Genomic DNA, 15,853 nt, shown 5'->3' with positions numbered 1-15,853 from the left:
TGCTTTCACTTCTTCACTTTCCATCCATTCCTTAACATTTTAAACTCTGGTTTTCCTCCCTGACACTCTTTCAAAATCATATTCCCCAAGTTCACCAGCAGTGCCTTATTTATGAAAGCCAGTGACCTTCTGTCAGTATTTATAACCCTCAGGTCTTCTGAATTGTTTGACTTAGTGACCAAGTCTTCCTCTCTTAGCCTCTGGGACACTGTTCTAATCATTGTTTCTCTCTCTTCTTCCCTGACTCGTCTTCTATTTCCTTCCCCCTTAAATATGTGCTCCATACAGAGCAAGCACTTAAAATATTTCAGCAGACCAGTGAAATGAGAAAGAGGGCTTTGAATAAGAAATTTTAGGAGTTGCTAGTGAGCTGAATACATGTAGGGTGTTGTGTAAACATCAGTAATTCATAGTAGTAGGATAAGAAAGGCTTATAAACAACCCACCCCCAATATAAATAAATGTTCCCCTGGGTTCCACCTTTGGGCTATTTTCTCTCTATGCACTCTGCCTGGGGGTATTTATCCATTCTCCAGTTTACAGCTTCAACACCTACTTTCAGACCCATACTTCCAAATATTCATTAACCGCCTCTAAATGAGCTCATCATCGTGTTTCTTTCATGCTCCCCTTTTCATCCTGATGAAACTCATGCTGTTAATAGCACCACCAGTCTCATATTCCACCAAACTTGAAAACTGTGAAGCATTTCAGATCCTTGGGTTTTGATTCATATATCTAACTGGATACTGAATCCTGAAGATTCTCCTCTGCAATGTTTCTCTGATCTATCCCTTCTTATATTCCCATTGTCTCCAGATTATGCAGGCCCATATTATGTCTCACATGAACTATTGCTAAAACCCCCTAAACTGGTAGCTATTTCTCCAGTCTTTCTCCTTTCCAAACCACATAAGGCCACATTAATCCTCCTAAAGCTTAGCTTCAAATCTATCACTCCTGACTCCAGAATCTTTGATGGTTCTCTATTACATACCTTAATAAGCAATACAGATAACAACAACAGCAACAATTTATCATTTACTCCTCAGAACAATTCTATAACATAGGACATCATCATCCAGATTTTACAGATAAAGAAACGGAAGTTCAGAGGATTTAAGTAACTTGGTTGGTAACTTGATGAACTGGAACTGGTACACAGGTTTGTCTGGCTCAAAAACCCATATTCTTTCTACCTTATCACTTCTTATCCTAGTATTCAAGGACCTCTATTAAACTGGGTAAGGTCACCTTCCAGACTCCCTCCAAATCTGAGATTGTGGAATTCTACAGTGGTTTGGCTACTTTCCCATCCATACCTCTTCCTCTCTTTTCAGAGTAGAAAACACATTTTTTTCCAAACATATGAGAGATCAAGAAAGGAAAGAGGAAACAAAGAAACCTGTGGAGGAGGAGATAAAGCACTAGTTTCTGAGGCTGTGAGTCTCCTGAAAATAGGGTTAGGGTTAGAGTATATTTCTGAGTCTTCAGTACCGACCCCAGGTTCTGCTACATGACTGACCCTCAGTAAGGGTGTGTTGAAGGGGCAGCTCTTAAGGGTGGGGGTTAAAATACTCTGGGAAACAGAGACACCCAGGAAAGAATGCTCTACTTACCACGTTATATTGGGGCGAGGGAAAGCATCCACCCTTACTCCCATTTTGAACATACTTTGCCCAGCTGTCACCTCATAGATGTGTCTTCTCTTGTAACTCACATTGAGGAAGCCTTTCTCTGGAAGTAGAACAAGGATGGAGTCAGAAAAAGAAGGTATAACTGAATCCCAATTTTGTTCACCCTTTCTATTAGCAGTCACATCCTTCCCAGCCCCAGAGGATCAATCTCAACAGTCATAAGCTGGTGTTTCTCAATGTGGATTGGAGGGAAGCACTGTTGGCATTTTGTACGGGATAATTCTGTGTTGTGCAATACTATTTTAAAATTTGAAGGCTGTTTATAATCCTTGCTCTGTTCAATCATTGCCAGTAGTAACTCCTAGTCATTTTTATAAAGAAAAAATGCCCTCATGCATTTCCAATACTTCCTGTGAGTTGAGAACTACCTAATTAAGCCAATCATGTTGGTCTTATTCCTTGCCAGGTGATTATTTAAACATGGATAGGTAATGTATTCCTGAACAATGAAACAAAAGGGTAAATTAGCTTACGGACTTCTTGGAAAGATTTTTGAAACTCTTAAAAAGAGACACAAGTCATGGGATTTTCACTTTTTCCTGTCTCTAAGACACTATTATTAGCATATGGGGTCTGGGACTGTGGCATGTGGTGACATGAGGGGCACTTTGAAGATTCTGAGAGTGGCAGAGTAAAACAGGGAAAGGAACCTGGCTTCTAGAGGACACTGCTGATCCATTAAGTCTATCAGCACTGGAACTGTAAACCTCAGGACTCCTCGTTGTATGAGATTATTGTCCTTATTTTCAGTCAGTTTTTCTTTTGCTTGAAACAAAAGGCAGCCCAATTGATAGCAGTGGCTATATGGAACCCAGAAGCTGATAGAACTAAGGTAGGTTACCTTACAAACCATACTGTAGAGGGTTGAACTGAGCTTAAATGGTTAAATTTCTTACTACAGAAAACACCCAGAATGTGTGTGTTTGTATTTTTAAGGATTTGTGTGTGGATAGATATTAGTGTTTGTGGCTTAGGGTTCTCATGTATACATGCAAAAATTAGGTATATCTATATAACTGTGCTAGGATGCATATGGATATCAATGTGTGTGAGCATGTGTGAGGATATGTGTATGCATGCATATGTATGTGTATGTGTCTTTGTAAGAAAAGAACTTCACAAACACAAGGTAATCAGATTAAATTGAAGTTCACTTAAGTCTTTCCACTAGGCAATCTATGGTCACACTGATATCAGAAAAACAAGCTAGAAGCACCCTCAAACATTATATTATGATGATGAGTAAAATGATGATGATGATAGATAGATGAGAAAAATGAAGCTCAGGAAGTTATCCAAGGTCATACTGCAAATTGGCAAAGGAGAGAGAAGATTCAAGAATCTAGTCTTTACACAGACCAAAATACTGATGAGCTACTTCACCCCAAGTTCTTAAAACATACAACTATTAACTAGTCAACAAGATGCAAAAGTGTGTGAGTTAAATCACAGTGCTCCCCATGGCAGAGTGAAAGAACAAAAAAGGGACTTCCTGACATTTGCTAGCTTTTCTGATTTCCACACCAAAGCACTGGGACTCTAAGCCTTAGAGACCGTAATACTGGGAGAGAAAATGAAGATATGTCTGCATGATTCCTTATACCGTGTTTCCTCAAAAATGAGACCTAGCCGGACCATCAACTCTAATGCATATTTTGGAGCAAAAATTAATATAAGACCCGGTCTTATATTAAACTAAGACCCGATATTATATCATTATATTATATTGTATTATATTATATTATACCCAGTCTTATATTATATTAAAATAAGACACGGTCTTATATTAATTTTTGCTCCAAAAGATGCATTAAAGCGGTTGGTCTGGCTAGGTCTTATTTTCAGGGAAACATGGTACATAGGGAGACAACAGAAGGCAGGCCAGTCCTCAAGAAAGAATTGGGAAAGAAAGTTTTACATACTGTACACTGTGATGGTGATGTTGGCTTGCAGGGCATTGTTGTTGTCTTCCCTGCAAATGTACAAACCCTTGTCTTCCATAGTTACATTCCAGATGGTCAAGTTGCTATAGCTTTTGTACACAGGGGACCCTTGATACAAGTTCCTTTTCACTTCACAACACCTGGGTATTGTCTTGGACTGTGGGGAGGGAAAGAAAAAAGGAATATAATTTCAATTGATACTATTGCGCACTCTTGGGTACCTAACTTATCACAGCTCTACAGGAAGCTGAAGAAAATCCCTATGAAGAGCTGACATTTTTCCTGCACTTCTATTAAATCACATATATAACTAATGAACCTTGATATGATGCAAAGTGAAATGCCAGTCCCCCAACAAGACTGTCCTCCTTAAATGCAGAAGCTGCTTATTACTCAGTTTTGTTGATCCGCTTAGCACTTTGCCTGGTTCTTGACCCAGAGTAGGAACCGACTGGGAATGGCAGGGAGAGAGGATATGGGCAGATTTGTAAATATTTGGAGTAGGAACAGTGTCCTTACATCTTGCCGATTAAACACCCAGTTCAGTTTGATTCGTCCATTGAACGTGGTCTCTGCAACACACTGCAGGAAAAGGGTGTCTCCCATTAGAAGTCTCTGGTGGTTGTATCTGATGGAGATATTTTCTCTCTTGGTTTCTGGAAAATAGATCATATAGCATGGTGATACTGACAAAGAAGGCAAGGTTAAAAATCTTGATTATGGAGTATATTTTAGAATTCCCAATTCCTCATTCCCTTTCTTAGTTGGGAAATGTAGACTCAAAACCAAAACAGAAGGTTCCATGATTCAGAAACCACTAGATGAGATTTTACATAAACTATATCAAGAAGCTTGGTGGTGGTGGCAGGGATTATCTTTCTAGTTCTTAAGGTTTTTCAGTGAAAAGGATTCTAGAATCCTGCTTAGGAAATTTTATAACCAGTTCAATAACCTCTCCATCAGGAAGATTTTCGTTCTACTATCTCAAGCCATTCAGCCCTTCTGTGGCTAACTCTGCCACCTTTCTGAATTCTCTGAGTAACGGGTCTTCCCTGAGTTAGAGGCCCATCTTGACTTCTATACAAAGGCAACATTAACACAGAGCTCCAAGATGTCTATTGTTTAGCCACAATATATGCTATCATTTCATAGTTTTATAAATACTTATAAAAGCTCAGTATTTATTGCTAGACGCTGCCAAACCATTAATTTTATGGGTCAACAAATCAGGCAACTGGAAACAGTCCAAAACTGGGCTTATTTTTTCTTTCTTTTTTTTTTTTTTACTGACATACATACAGTTCTTAAAACAAAAGCTTAGAATCCCTGGTTATTAATATGGAAGAGATTGTAGCTGGAGTAAGGTTTATACAAATAGGAAGTGATTCTCAGGAGGAGCAGGATCCCATTTCCTAACCTGAAAGCACAAGATCACGTACCCAAACGCTGTGGGAGATACAATGACCTGTGTGTCTTCCCATTGACTTCAGCAATGCACTGGAGCATGCTGCTGTAGAAGTGGTAGGAGGGTCGGGTCACAGTGAAGCCTTTCCGGGGATCCCAGTTTTGGCTTGCATAGCTGAATGTGGCAGAGTGTAACTGCGGGGCAAGGAAAAGAGGACACAGGAAGACATAAATGTAAAGTTCTCACCAGTCCTCAGTATCATGCCCAAGCGATCTGCTTTGAAGCCATAGGAGAGAAATAGCATGTCCTCCCCCTCTCTGGCCCAAACTGCCTCCGGATTGAGTCTGGGATGGTTAGCCTTTGTTTTCTTCTCAGAGATTAGCACAGCTCTGGGCTCAGAGTAGATACTCAACAAATAATAATTGTACTAGTAAACACTTACACAACACTTGCTATGTATGTGCCAGGCACTGTATTAGCTCATTTAATCTTCACAACAACCCTATGAGGTAGGTATTACTGTTACTCTCATTTTACAGATGAGGTTTATAGGGGATACCTTGCCCAACTGATTGCTTATTATTAGATTAAATATCAAGGCTCAGATTTCTTCTGTTAGAGATGTTTAGAGCCTATACTAAGATTCACTATGGCCTTCTTTTTAAGATACGTGAGAGAACCAGAACTGTCAGGTTCCCAGTTTCTACATCTGGTCATCAGGGCATCTGATATTTACTGATGCTCTGTCACTGTGGGTGGCTCTTTCTGTCTCAGGAAAGGACATGTGAAAAAGACTTTAATGAACTTAGTGGCCTACATAAAGTCCATTTGTAGCTGGTATTTTCATTCATTCAATCAAACATTTAACATGTAATAGTGTCTACTCTGTGCTAGGCCCCAGGGTTCTAGCTGCAAACAGTATAGACTGAATGCTTACTCTCAGCTAGTGCTTTCTAAACAGACCTGGATTGCTAAATCTTCTTTTGGTGAATAAAAAAGTAATACATACCAATTGTGAATATTTTTCAAAAATATTGGAGAAAATAATGAAAAATACTAATGACTTATAACCCAGAAACAGCCACGAGGAACAACAAAACATATTTACTTATAGTCCTTTTGCTATGTAGGTATACATTGTTACATAAATATACTTATACTGTAAATACAATTTATCCTGTTATTTTCCATTTTACATTATATCATTAGCATGTTCTCATATTACTAAAAACTTTTCATAAACATAATTTTAATGGCAGTATAATATTGGTTATTTTATTATTTATTTAACCATTCTTTTATTGTTAAATGTTTGTTATAATAATTTTTGGTTTTGCTATTTACAATAATGTGGCAATGAATATATCTATGTTTAAGTCTTTGCTTATTCACCAGACATGATGCATAATTATTAGGTCAAAGGGTACAAGCATTTTCCAGGCACTTGATGTATTTTGCCAAAGTCCATCACAGCAAGACTATACCAATTAATGTCCACTGGTGTGTGAGAATAGACCCTATATTTTAAGGAGGATCTTTACAAATTGAAGCATGACCAAAAGAGGATGATCAGAACTATGAAGTTTCTGGAAGCCTTGTGCTATAAGGAATACTTTAAGAAACAGAACGTTTTTAGCCTGACAAAAGAGAACATTTGAGGATGGAAAGTGGTAGGTGAGATTGGTGATTGGTTGGGGGTGGGGTAGCTCTTTTCCTAGTATATGAAGAATTCTTACTTGGGAACTTGGGAGAAGAATTAAACTTGAGTATAACTTCAGAGGGTAAAATGATGACCCATGAGTGGAAATGACAATGATGCATATTTTGACTTAATCAGAAGATAGTGACCTCATGAAGGAAGAGCTGGATGACTATTTGTCTGGGATGCTATAAAAAAAATTTTGTATCAGGTAGAAAATTAGACTCCAAGGTCTCTTCCAACACTGAGGTTCTATCTCTTTTTTTTTTTTTTTTCAGTGTTCATAAATACAGTTTTATTGGAACATGACCACACTGATTCATTTACATATTGTCTATGGCTGCTTCGGGGTTTACAATCGCATAATTGTGACAGAGAACATATGGCCTTCAAAGCATAAAATATTTATTTTCTGATCATTTACAGAAAAAGGTTGCCAATCACTAGTCAAGCCTAAGCATTTGTCTATGTTATCCAAAAGTTTATAAACATAAATTTTGCAGCCACTTAATATTCCATCAACTATGTTTATTGCCAATCAAAATTGAATTTTAAAAATTATATGAAATGTTACTGAAGGCATTATGAAACAGGCATTCATAAATTGCTAGGTTCTATCTCTTTTTGACTCCCAGTTTAGTTCTCTTATTATTACCCAACAGAATCTACTCAGAGACTTCTTATCCTTAACCTCAGAATAAGATCATCATTTTTGTCTAATAAAACAAAACTTAGAGTTGAAAGTTTACCACATTTCTTTTTAGTTTCATGTCTTTTAACTTCTTAATTATTAAATCAAATCAAAATATTTAAAAGCATTTTTCAAAAATCACTTTTCACCAGAATCTTTGTTGGACCCTTTTGAGAAGCCCTTATATCATTACTAATTTCACCATCACCTAAATGTACTTAACTACCAAACACTAGGGTCCTCAGTGAACCTAACAATTAAAAATCAATAGCATGAGATAAGGAAAACACAAATAACATGGGATAATTTTTTAAAAAGAGAGAATGACTGAGAAGGTAACTGAATCCAGTAATAGAGGAGAGTCAAAAAACTTGAGTTTATTGCATGCTTATGCAGAAACTCAGTGTCAGTGGGATACTAAAATATTCCACAATCTGATTGCAAAGCCAAAATGAAAACTCTGTGTCTTAATTGGTTTTCCATTTGATCAACTAAAGCTTCAGTCCTAAGAAAGCACTTCATTCACTTAATTAATGTTGTAGATCAGTGGTTCTCAAGAGGATGGGGGAGGGGGTTTGCTCCCCAGGGGACATTTGGTAAAGGGAGGAATGAGTTGCTAGTGGTATCTAGTGGGTAGAGGCCAGGGATGCTGTTAAACATCCCTCAATGGACAGGATAGCCCACACCCAACAACAAAAAACTATCTGAAACCACATTTCAGTAGTGCCAAGGTTAAAAATCTCTGCTATTAGATTCAAAATCTCTCTGTTCTGCCCTTCCCCTTCCCTTCCATCCTAAATTAGATCTATATTAGACACTTAATTTATCTATATTAGACACAGTTTCTCAGAATAGGACCCTCCTCTTATTATTGTCTCTACCCCTTCCTACTAACCTGCTCTGACATCCCTCTCCCTACTACACAAACATGTGATTTAAGTATGTAGCTGGTATGGGAGCTGCCAATTTCATACAAAGCCTGCCTCTCTGGCCACAGTTATTGGTCAAGAAGTGGGCATAGGATTCTAGGTAGGGCAATTAAACCCTTCCTATATTTTCTAAGTTGATAATTTTCTAATTTGTTGTCAGAGAGGGAATGCCTCTCAGTTCTTCTTTGGCAATGAAGACTTACTGCAGTGTAGACAACCACATCCCCTTTATGAAAGAAGCAGGTCTGTGGTATTTGAGAGAGGAGCTGTTACTGAACACATGCCTCTGAGGCTTAGCCATACTCTTCCTTTTGAAATACACTTTCGATTTTACCTAAGGCAATTCTAGTATGTTGGATTTGGTTGGATTTCTATAACTTTCAACCAATAATACTAGCTATCCCTTCATATTTTCATCTCTATTTGTGTTCTTTTCCCAATTATCTACCTATGGTGTTTCTGCTTATTTATCAGGACCCAGTTGTCACTAGCTCACCCCCTCACTTAAGACTGCCTTAGGCAAGTAGTCTCTTCCTCCTCTGCACTCCTATTGTGTCTGGTACATACAGGCATCTAATAGGGCATTTGTTCAAACAAATTACTAAGGCCAGTATGAAATCTTCTCCCAACACACACACACACACACACACACACACACACACACACACACACACACATACACACACTAATACCACACTACTTGGTAGGCAATAATTGAACCCTGAGAACATCAAATGTGGATATTAAATGAGATCATGCAAGTAAAGCTCTCAGCGGAGTGTCTGGCACTGGTAAGGGCCTATAGTGGGTTGAATAGTGATTCCCCCCAAAAGACATATCTACTCGGACTTGTGAATGAGATGTTATTTCTGTAAAAGGTTGTATCTGTAAAAGGAATCTTTGTAGATATAACTAACTTAAGGATCGTGAGATGAGATCATCCTGGATTAGGCTGGGCCCTAAATCCCATGATATATGTCCTTATAAGAGACAGAAGAAGAGAAAACACACAGAGAGACAGAGGGAGGAAACCATGTAAAGACAGAGACATAGGTCAGTGTTATGCAGCCCCAAGCCAAGGAATGTGTGGAGCCACCAGATGCTGGAAACGGCAAAGAAGGATTCTCTCCTAGAGGCTTTAGGGGAAGCATGTCCCTGCCAACACCTTGATTTCAGACTTCTGGCCTCCAGACTCATGAGAGAATATATTTCTGTAGTTTTAAGCCATTCAGTTTATGGTAACTCATTATGGTAATTTGCTTTTACTATATTTGGGCAGTGCTTGGCACAAAGTAGTAAGTGGTACTTGTGTTGGACTGAAGCAAATTATATTGAATTTGACCTCAGGATGAGTTGTGTTTTTCTTCTTCATGAATTTGGCTTTAGTTACTGTTAGTATTGGGTAAATTCCCTTGAATACACTGTTGGCTCTCTTTTAACTAAAGCTCACTTCTGCTGAAGCAACACGTTAGAAAAAGGGGCACTCTTCTCTCTCCTCCACCTTCTGAGTATCACTGAAATCCAGTGATGCGACTGACAAGGCAAGAAGGAGAAAGCAAACACTTATGTGGGTCTTGTGTGACAGAGCAGGAAGTAGACATACACAACCAAGAAGTGAAATTTCAGTCCTAATGATCGTCATTATACAGTACTTTTAGTTGTACAGCCTATTGCATTTTACAAGGTATATCCACATTCAGTCCCCTACCTGGCTAAAGATCATTATCCAACCTGCATACCGTGCTTCCCTGAAAATAAGACCTAGCCAGACAATCAGCTCTAATGCATCTTTTGGAGCAAAAATTACCTGGTCTTATTTTACTATAAGACCGGTATAATGTAATATAATATAATATAATATAATATAATATAATATAATATAATATAATATAATATAATATAATATAATATAATATAATATAATATAATATAATATAATATAATATAATATAACATAATACCGGGTGTTATATTAATTTTTGCTCCAAAAGACACATTAGAGCTGATTGTCTGGCTAAGTCTTATTTTCGGGGAAACACAGTATTTACAGTGTGATTAAAAAAAACAACTCTCCTATACCTTCTTCAGGGGCATCCCTTTTATCCACCTCTCAGATCACAGTAGCCAAGCTTCAGGCTGAAACTCGTGTCTAAGGGTTGATGTAGGGTCTTCAGCCTATAGCTCTCTTTAAATGGCAGCAGTTAAGATGAATTTTTTTATTCAAAATACAGTGAGATAATAAAGAAGTTAACATGAACTGTGGAAAATGTCAGTCGATTATAAAAGAATGTGGAATGTTATGGGATGGTGTTTTGAATCTCCTTTGAGTGGAAGTGGGTTTTCTGGCTACCATGAGATTGCCTACTCTAATTAAATCTTAGGTAGAACAGCAGCTAAGGCCTTAGAGAAAAGCAAATCCTGGTTATATCTCTACTCCCATACCCAGGGACATCCTCTGGAGGTAAATTGGCTGACTAGTGAGGTTTAATTTTAGAAAAGGATGTCTGAAATTAGCCAGTTCAGTCCCTTCCCCACCTAGTGTTTCCTTTTGGCAGAAGAAAGAGACACAGTGACTCCAAGTCCCACCGGAGGCTAGCCTGGAGAGGAGGAAAAGGAGTCCTGGTGGGTGGATCAGGCCACCTTCCCTACATAGTAGGTAGAGGAAGGATGAGGTGGCCAGCCAAGCACATAAACTCTATTACAGACTGCATCCTCCCTGATCCACCTATCCCCACGCACCACTGCTTCTTTTTGGACCAAGTCGCAAAGACAAGGAGCACCTTCCTTTTTCCTTTAGAAGAGTTGATAGAATGTCCCAGGGAAGAGTGGGAGCTGGTGGCTCAGTAGAGAGAGGACTTCAGCATGGCTCTGAGGACTGCTTCACTGAGCATATAAAGGACTTTCTAATAACCTTAGGGGCAGACAGCCTTGGGAAGAGGAGGGCTTACCAAAAAGGATAGTGTGGCCTTCATGGAGTAGCTAGCAGATTCCAGGGTCTGGTGGAACTTGTTAGAGCTTATATTCTCCTGCCAAGTGGGCTTATGCATCTTCCTATGCCACATCAGCTGCTGCTACCAGACAATTTCCTGGCTGACCCACCTCTTAGCTGTCACAGCTGTACTGACAAAAGGCACTGGGGAAAGTGCCAACACTCCCTCTATAGAAGCAGAATAAGAGGATCTTTGCCTGCTGCTGTGGAAGGTTCACAACTTTTCCCTAACAAGAAAATGAGAAAGGGCTTGGGAGCAAAGGAACAGCGCAGCCAGGAGAGGAACAGAGGTAGCCTGTCACTCTGAAGGAGGCCATGAACACTGGAAAGGGAATCAGAATACCTGGGTTTTACTTTTGACTCTTACCTTTATGAAATATAGACCATAAGCAAGTTCTTCCTTTTCTCTAAGCCTAAGATCCCTCATATGTAAAATAGAAATAATAAAGCCAGTTTTATCCACTTTACAGAGCAGTTACATGTGCATTTCAAAGGAGATGATATACATGAATCAATTTTAAAATTTGTAGTAATGTTATACAACTATGGATGCTGAGGGCTTTGGTAGCTGTGAAGTGATCTACAAGGGACATATGTTTCTACGTTTATCACCAAGATTGATTTAACTAATCAAGCTAGATAGGTGGGTTTCCACTCCCTCTCCTCTTCTCCTTATACGTATTTCTGAAAACTATCCATCATTTTCACTCTATTTAATAAAAACAAACAATCTGGCCCCAGATCTCTGGACATGGATATTTAAATGTCATCCACATTGGTCCTTACAGGACATCTAAGCATCTAAGCATCCATCTCCTTTCCCCCTACTTTGTACAACCCTCTTGTGGTGACACTGGTCCAAGGCAAAATGGTAGTATGTCTGCTTCTATGTGCTGCTTCAAAGAAGCAAACACAACATAGCTGGAGCAAGTACCAAAAATGAGACTGAAATACTGTCCGCTACTCTCTGTATTTCATACTCTAAATAGCAGCAAGTCCTCTATCTGAGATCCCGATAATGCAACTTACCAACTGAAGCTTGACATTGACATCAGGAGAAGTGACCCGACATGGCACAACCACCTCTTGGGTTCCAGTAAACACAGTGATCACCAGTGGCATATCGCTGTAGGTCTGCACAAAGATCTGCTTGTCATCTGCCGGGGTGAGAAATCAGACCAGGGTTGGTATTGTCATCAGGTTAGAGTCCCTAGTTTTTATACGACCCTTAGAGATTATTATATTTATTTCTCTACTATAAGAAACTAAGGTTCAGAGAAGGAAAAGGACTCAACAAGGGAATCAACCAGGACTTGAACACAGGTCTCCTTACTCCCAGGCCAGGGATTTTTTTTCACAAGGGCCAGGAAAGTACACAAGTCTGTTCATAAAGGTAAGAGAAATCAATTCTGTTAGTTCAACCTCACTAGGCCACATGGTACAAGTCAAATCTCTCATCCACATCATGGTGTTTCTGACACACATCAAACTTTCCATCATCTAAACTCCCTACTGCTTTTCCATATAAACTGCTTTAAAACATATGGGTTCCCTGCACATAATGATTATGTCACAACCATTTGAGCTAATATCTATAGTGATTAATAAATTAGGCATATTATAATTGTATACCAATGATGATCATTTATTTCAGTACCAGCTCCCCATACACATGAAAATCAAATTACTACTGTCCTTTTATAAATGAAAATGCATTTGAATGACCACAAGCATGCTCAGCTTGCATCTACTTTGTCTTCTTATAAGAGATCTTGGACCCAATCAATAAATTTATAATAGGCACTTGCAGTGTAAGCACTTCTCACATTATAAGTAAGCAGAATGTCAATCAGAGAATTGAGAATACTTAGAGAAAGTGAGCTTTTAGTTGTGTATCTTTGAAAATAATCTTGGTTGCTATATATTCCTGCTTCCTCGGTTTTCCCTCTTCAACGGAACCTAATATTAGTCCTTATTCTGTACTTTGTCACTCCTCAACATGTCCTTGCTAGTACTTCTTAAACACTAAATACTGCACAAGACAGCTTACAAATTCTCCTGTTAGCTCCAATTTCTCTTTTTCTCTAATGTACGTTCATGCCTCAACTGTCCATTTTTTTTCTCTACAAGCTCTCTTCTTCAGTAATCACAGCTCCTTCTGTGGCTTCAGTTAGAGATCATATTTATGACTTTATTTATACTCCAGCAATTCTCCTGCAAAACGTCCAGCCATTTGTCTATCTGCAGTCAAGAGATGTCTCTTGAGCTGAGCTACAACCACTTGACCTTCCGTGATATAATCTAAAACATATCATGTTCCTTCCAAAAACTCCTTTAATTTCCCATCTCTTTTAATGGCATCAGAAATCTCTCACTTACATAGGCTACAAGTCTGAAATTGATTTTGCTTCCTCTCCATAACACTAACATTTATTTTTGGATTTACCTATTTGTTAGATTATGCTGCTAAAATATAGGTATGACTCAATCAGTCAATATTTGAATTTAAGGAAAGTGGATGGGGAAGTAATAAGAGGGAGAAAATTATGGGATATCTCAGGGAGAACTGAAGAGTAAAAAGGTCCATAATTAGAGGCAGAATAGATGCAAAAAGGAGCAGGTGATGACTACTAGAGTAGAGTGGGAGTAAAAAAACACCAAACTGTGCTCAAGAGAACTGTGTTCAAGTAATAATAACAGCAATGGCCACTGTAAAACAAAATTGCTGTTATGTAACAGTGTTAGGCAAGTTACATCTATCCTCTTCATTAAGCATCATAACAATTCAGAGTGATAGGTAATATTATCCTCAATTTAAAGATGAGAAAACTGAGGGTCAGCAATTATATAAATCACAGAGATAGAGTTAGGAGAGCCAAGACTTGTGGTATCTATGCTAATAAGCTCCATCCATCTCTGGAACCTTCAGAGAGGTCCTAGCATCAGCTTTACAAAGCCATATCCAAGAATCAAAGGGTTTTGAGAAGCAGCTGAAGAAGTAAATCACTCAAATAAACTCTTGTCTTATAACTGATCATATCAGCTAAAGAAATTTCAGCAACCACAAGGAGATAGTGCCTATTTATCCAGAGAACATGGCAAAGAATGTGTATAATGCATCCTTACAGTGGTGCACATGGGCAAATCACAACCAAGTATCTGGTCTTAGCAATATTTTTCAGGATATGTATCCACAGGCAAGGGCAACAAAACTAAACAAAAACATCAAACCAAAAATCTTTTGCACAGTGAAGCAAACAATCAACAAAATAAAAAGACAACTTACTGAATGGGATACTTGCAACTGATATATCCAAATAGGGGTTACTATGCAAAATATAAAGAACTCATAAAACTCATCATCAAAAACACAAACAATCCGATTAAAAAATGAGTAGAGGACCTGAACAGACATTTCTCCAAAGACATAGAGATGGCCAACAGATATATGGAAGGTGCTCAACATTACTAATCATAGAAAAATGCAAATCATAATCACAGTTAGATATCACATCACACTTGTCAAAACAGCCATTATCAAAAAGACAACAAATAACAAGTGTTGGTAAGGATGTGGAGAAAAGGGAATTCTCATGCACTGTTGGTAACTTGGTGTAGCTGCTGTGGAAAACAGTATGGAGGTTCCTCAAAAAAATTAAAAATAGAACTACCATGTGTATCAGCAATTCTACTTCTGGATATATTTATTCTGAAGAGAACCAGAATGCTAATTTGAAAAGATATATACACTCTTATGTTTATTGCAGCATTATTTACAACTGCTAAGATATGGAATCAACCTAGGTGTGCATCAATAGATGAATGGATAAACTATATATATATATATATATATATATATATATATATATATATATATATATATATATATATATATATATACAATGGTTAAAAAAGGAATGAAATCTTGCCATTTGTGAAAATATGGGTGGGCCTAGAAGGTATGATGTGAAGTGTAATAAATCACACAGAGAAAGACAAATACCGTATGATTTTACTTAATCTAAGAAAACAAAACAAATGAACAAATAAAACAAAATGGAAACAGACTAATAGATACAAATAAACTGAAGATTGCCAGAGGGGAGGAGGATGGGGAGATACATGGAAATGGTGAAGGGAAATTAGAGGTACAAACCGCCAGTTATTTAAAAAAAAGTCACAGGGATGTAATGTACAGCATAGGGAAAATACTCAATATTATCATAATAACTTTGCATCATGACAGGTGGTTACTAGATTTATTGTGATTACATCGTAAGAAATATAAATGTTGAATCACTATGTATTTTTACCTGAAACTAATATTTTATGTCAACTATAATTTAATTTAATTTAAAAATCACAGAAGTACTTACTTTTATCTAAAGTGATCTTTCTGTTCCTGCAGTCCAATATCTAATAGCCAAAAGTAAAACAAAGAGACACTTGGACTCTTTCCAAACTATCCTAAGAAAATGACTTAGGAGAATCAAAGCAGGA

General features: G+C 37.9%; 1 protein-coding gene across 1 annotated transcript in view; it reads right to left on the bottom strand.

Annotated features, from left to right (window-relative positions):
- The window catches only part of LOC109436875 (vascular endothelial growth factor receptor kdr-like), a 315,706-nt gene that overhangs the window by 162,596 nt on the left and 137,257 nt on the right, over positions 1-15,853 (bottom strand). Inside the window, exons 5-9 of the mRNA XM_074323230.1 lie at positions 12,383-12,510; positions 5,080-5,239; positions 4,160-4,296; positions 3,620-3,797; positions 1,620-1,737 (exon numbers count right to left, since the gene is read on the bottom strand). Coding sequence (XP_074179331.1) covers positions 1,620-1,737; positions 3,620-3,797; positions 4,160-4,296; positions 5,080-5,239; positions 12,383-12,510 — 721 coding nt within the window. The remainder of the gene's footprint in view (positions 1-1,619; positions 1,738-3,619; positions 3,798-4,159; positions 4,297-5,079; positions 5,240-12,382; positions 12,511-15,853) is intronic.

The sequence above is a fragment of the Rhinolophus sinicus genome, chromosome X (genome assembly GCF_036562045.2).
Source record: "Rhinolophus sinicus isolate RSC01 chromosome X, ASM3656204v1, whole genome shotgun sequence".
In the NCBI taxonomy this organism is placed as follows: Eukaryota; Metazoa; Chordata; class Mammalia; order Chiroptera; family Rhinolophidae; genus Rhinolophus; species Rhinolophus sinicus.
Note: the sequence above shows the minus strand (reverse complement) of the source record. Positions and strands in the feature narration are given on the sequence as shown.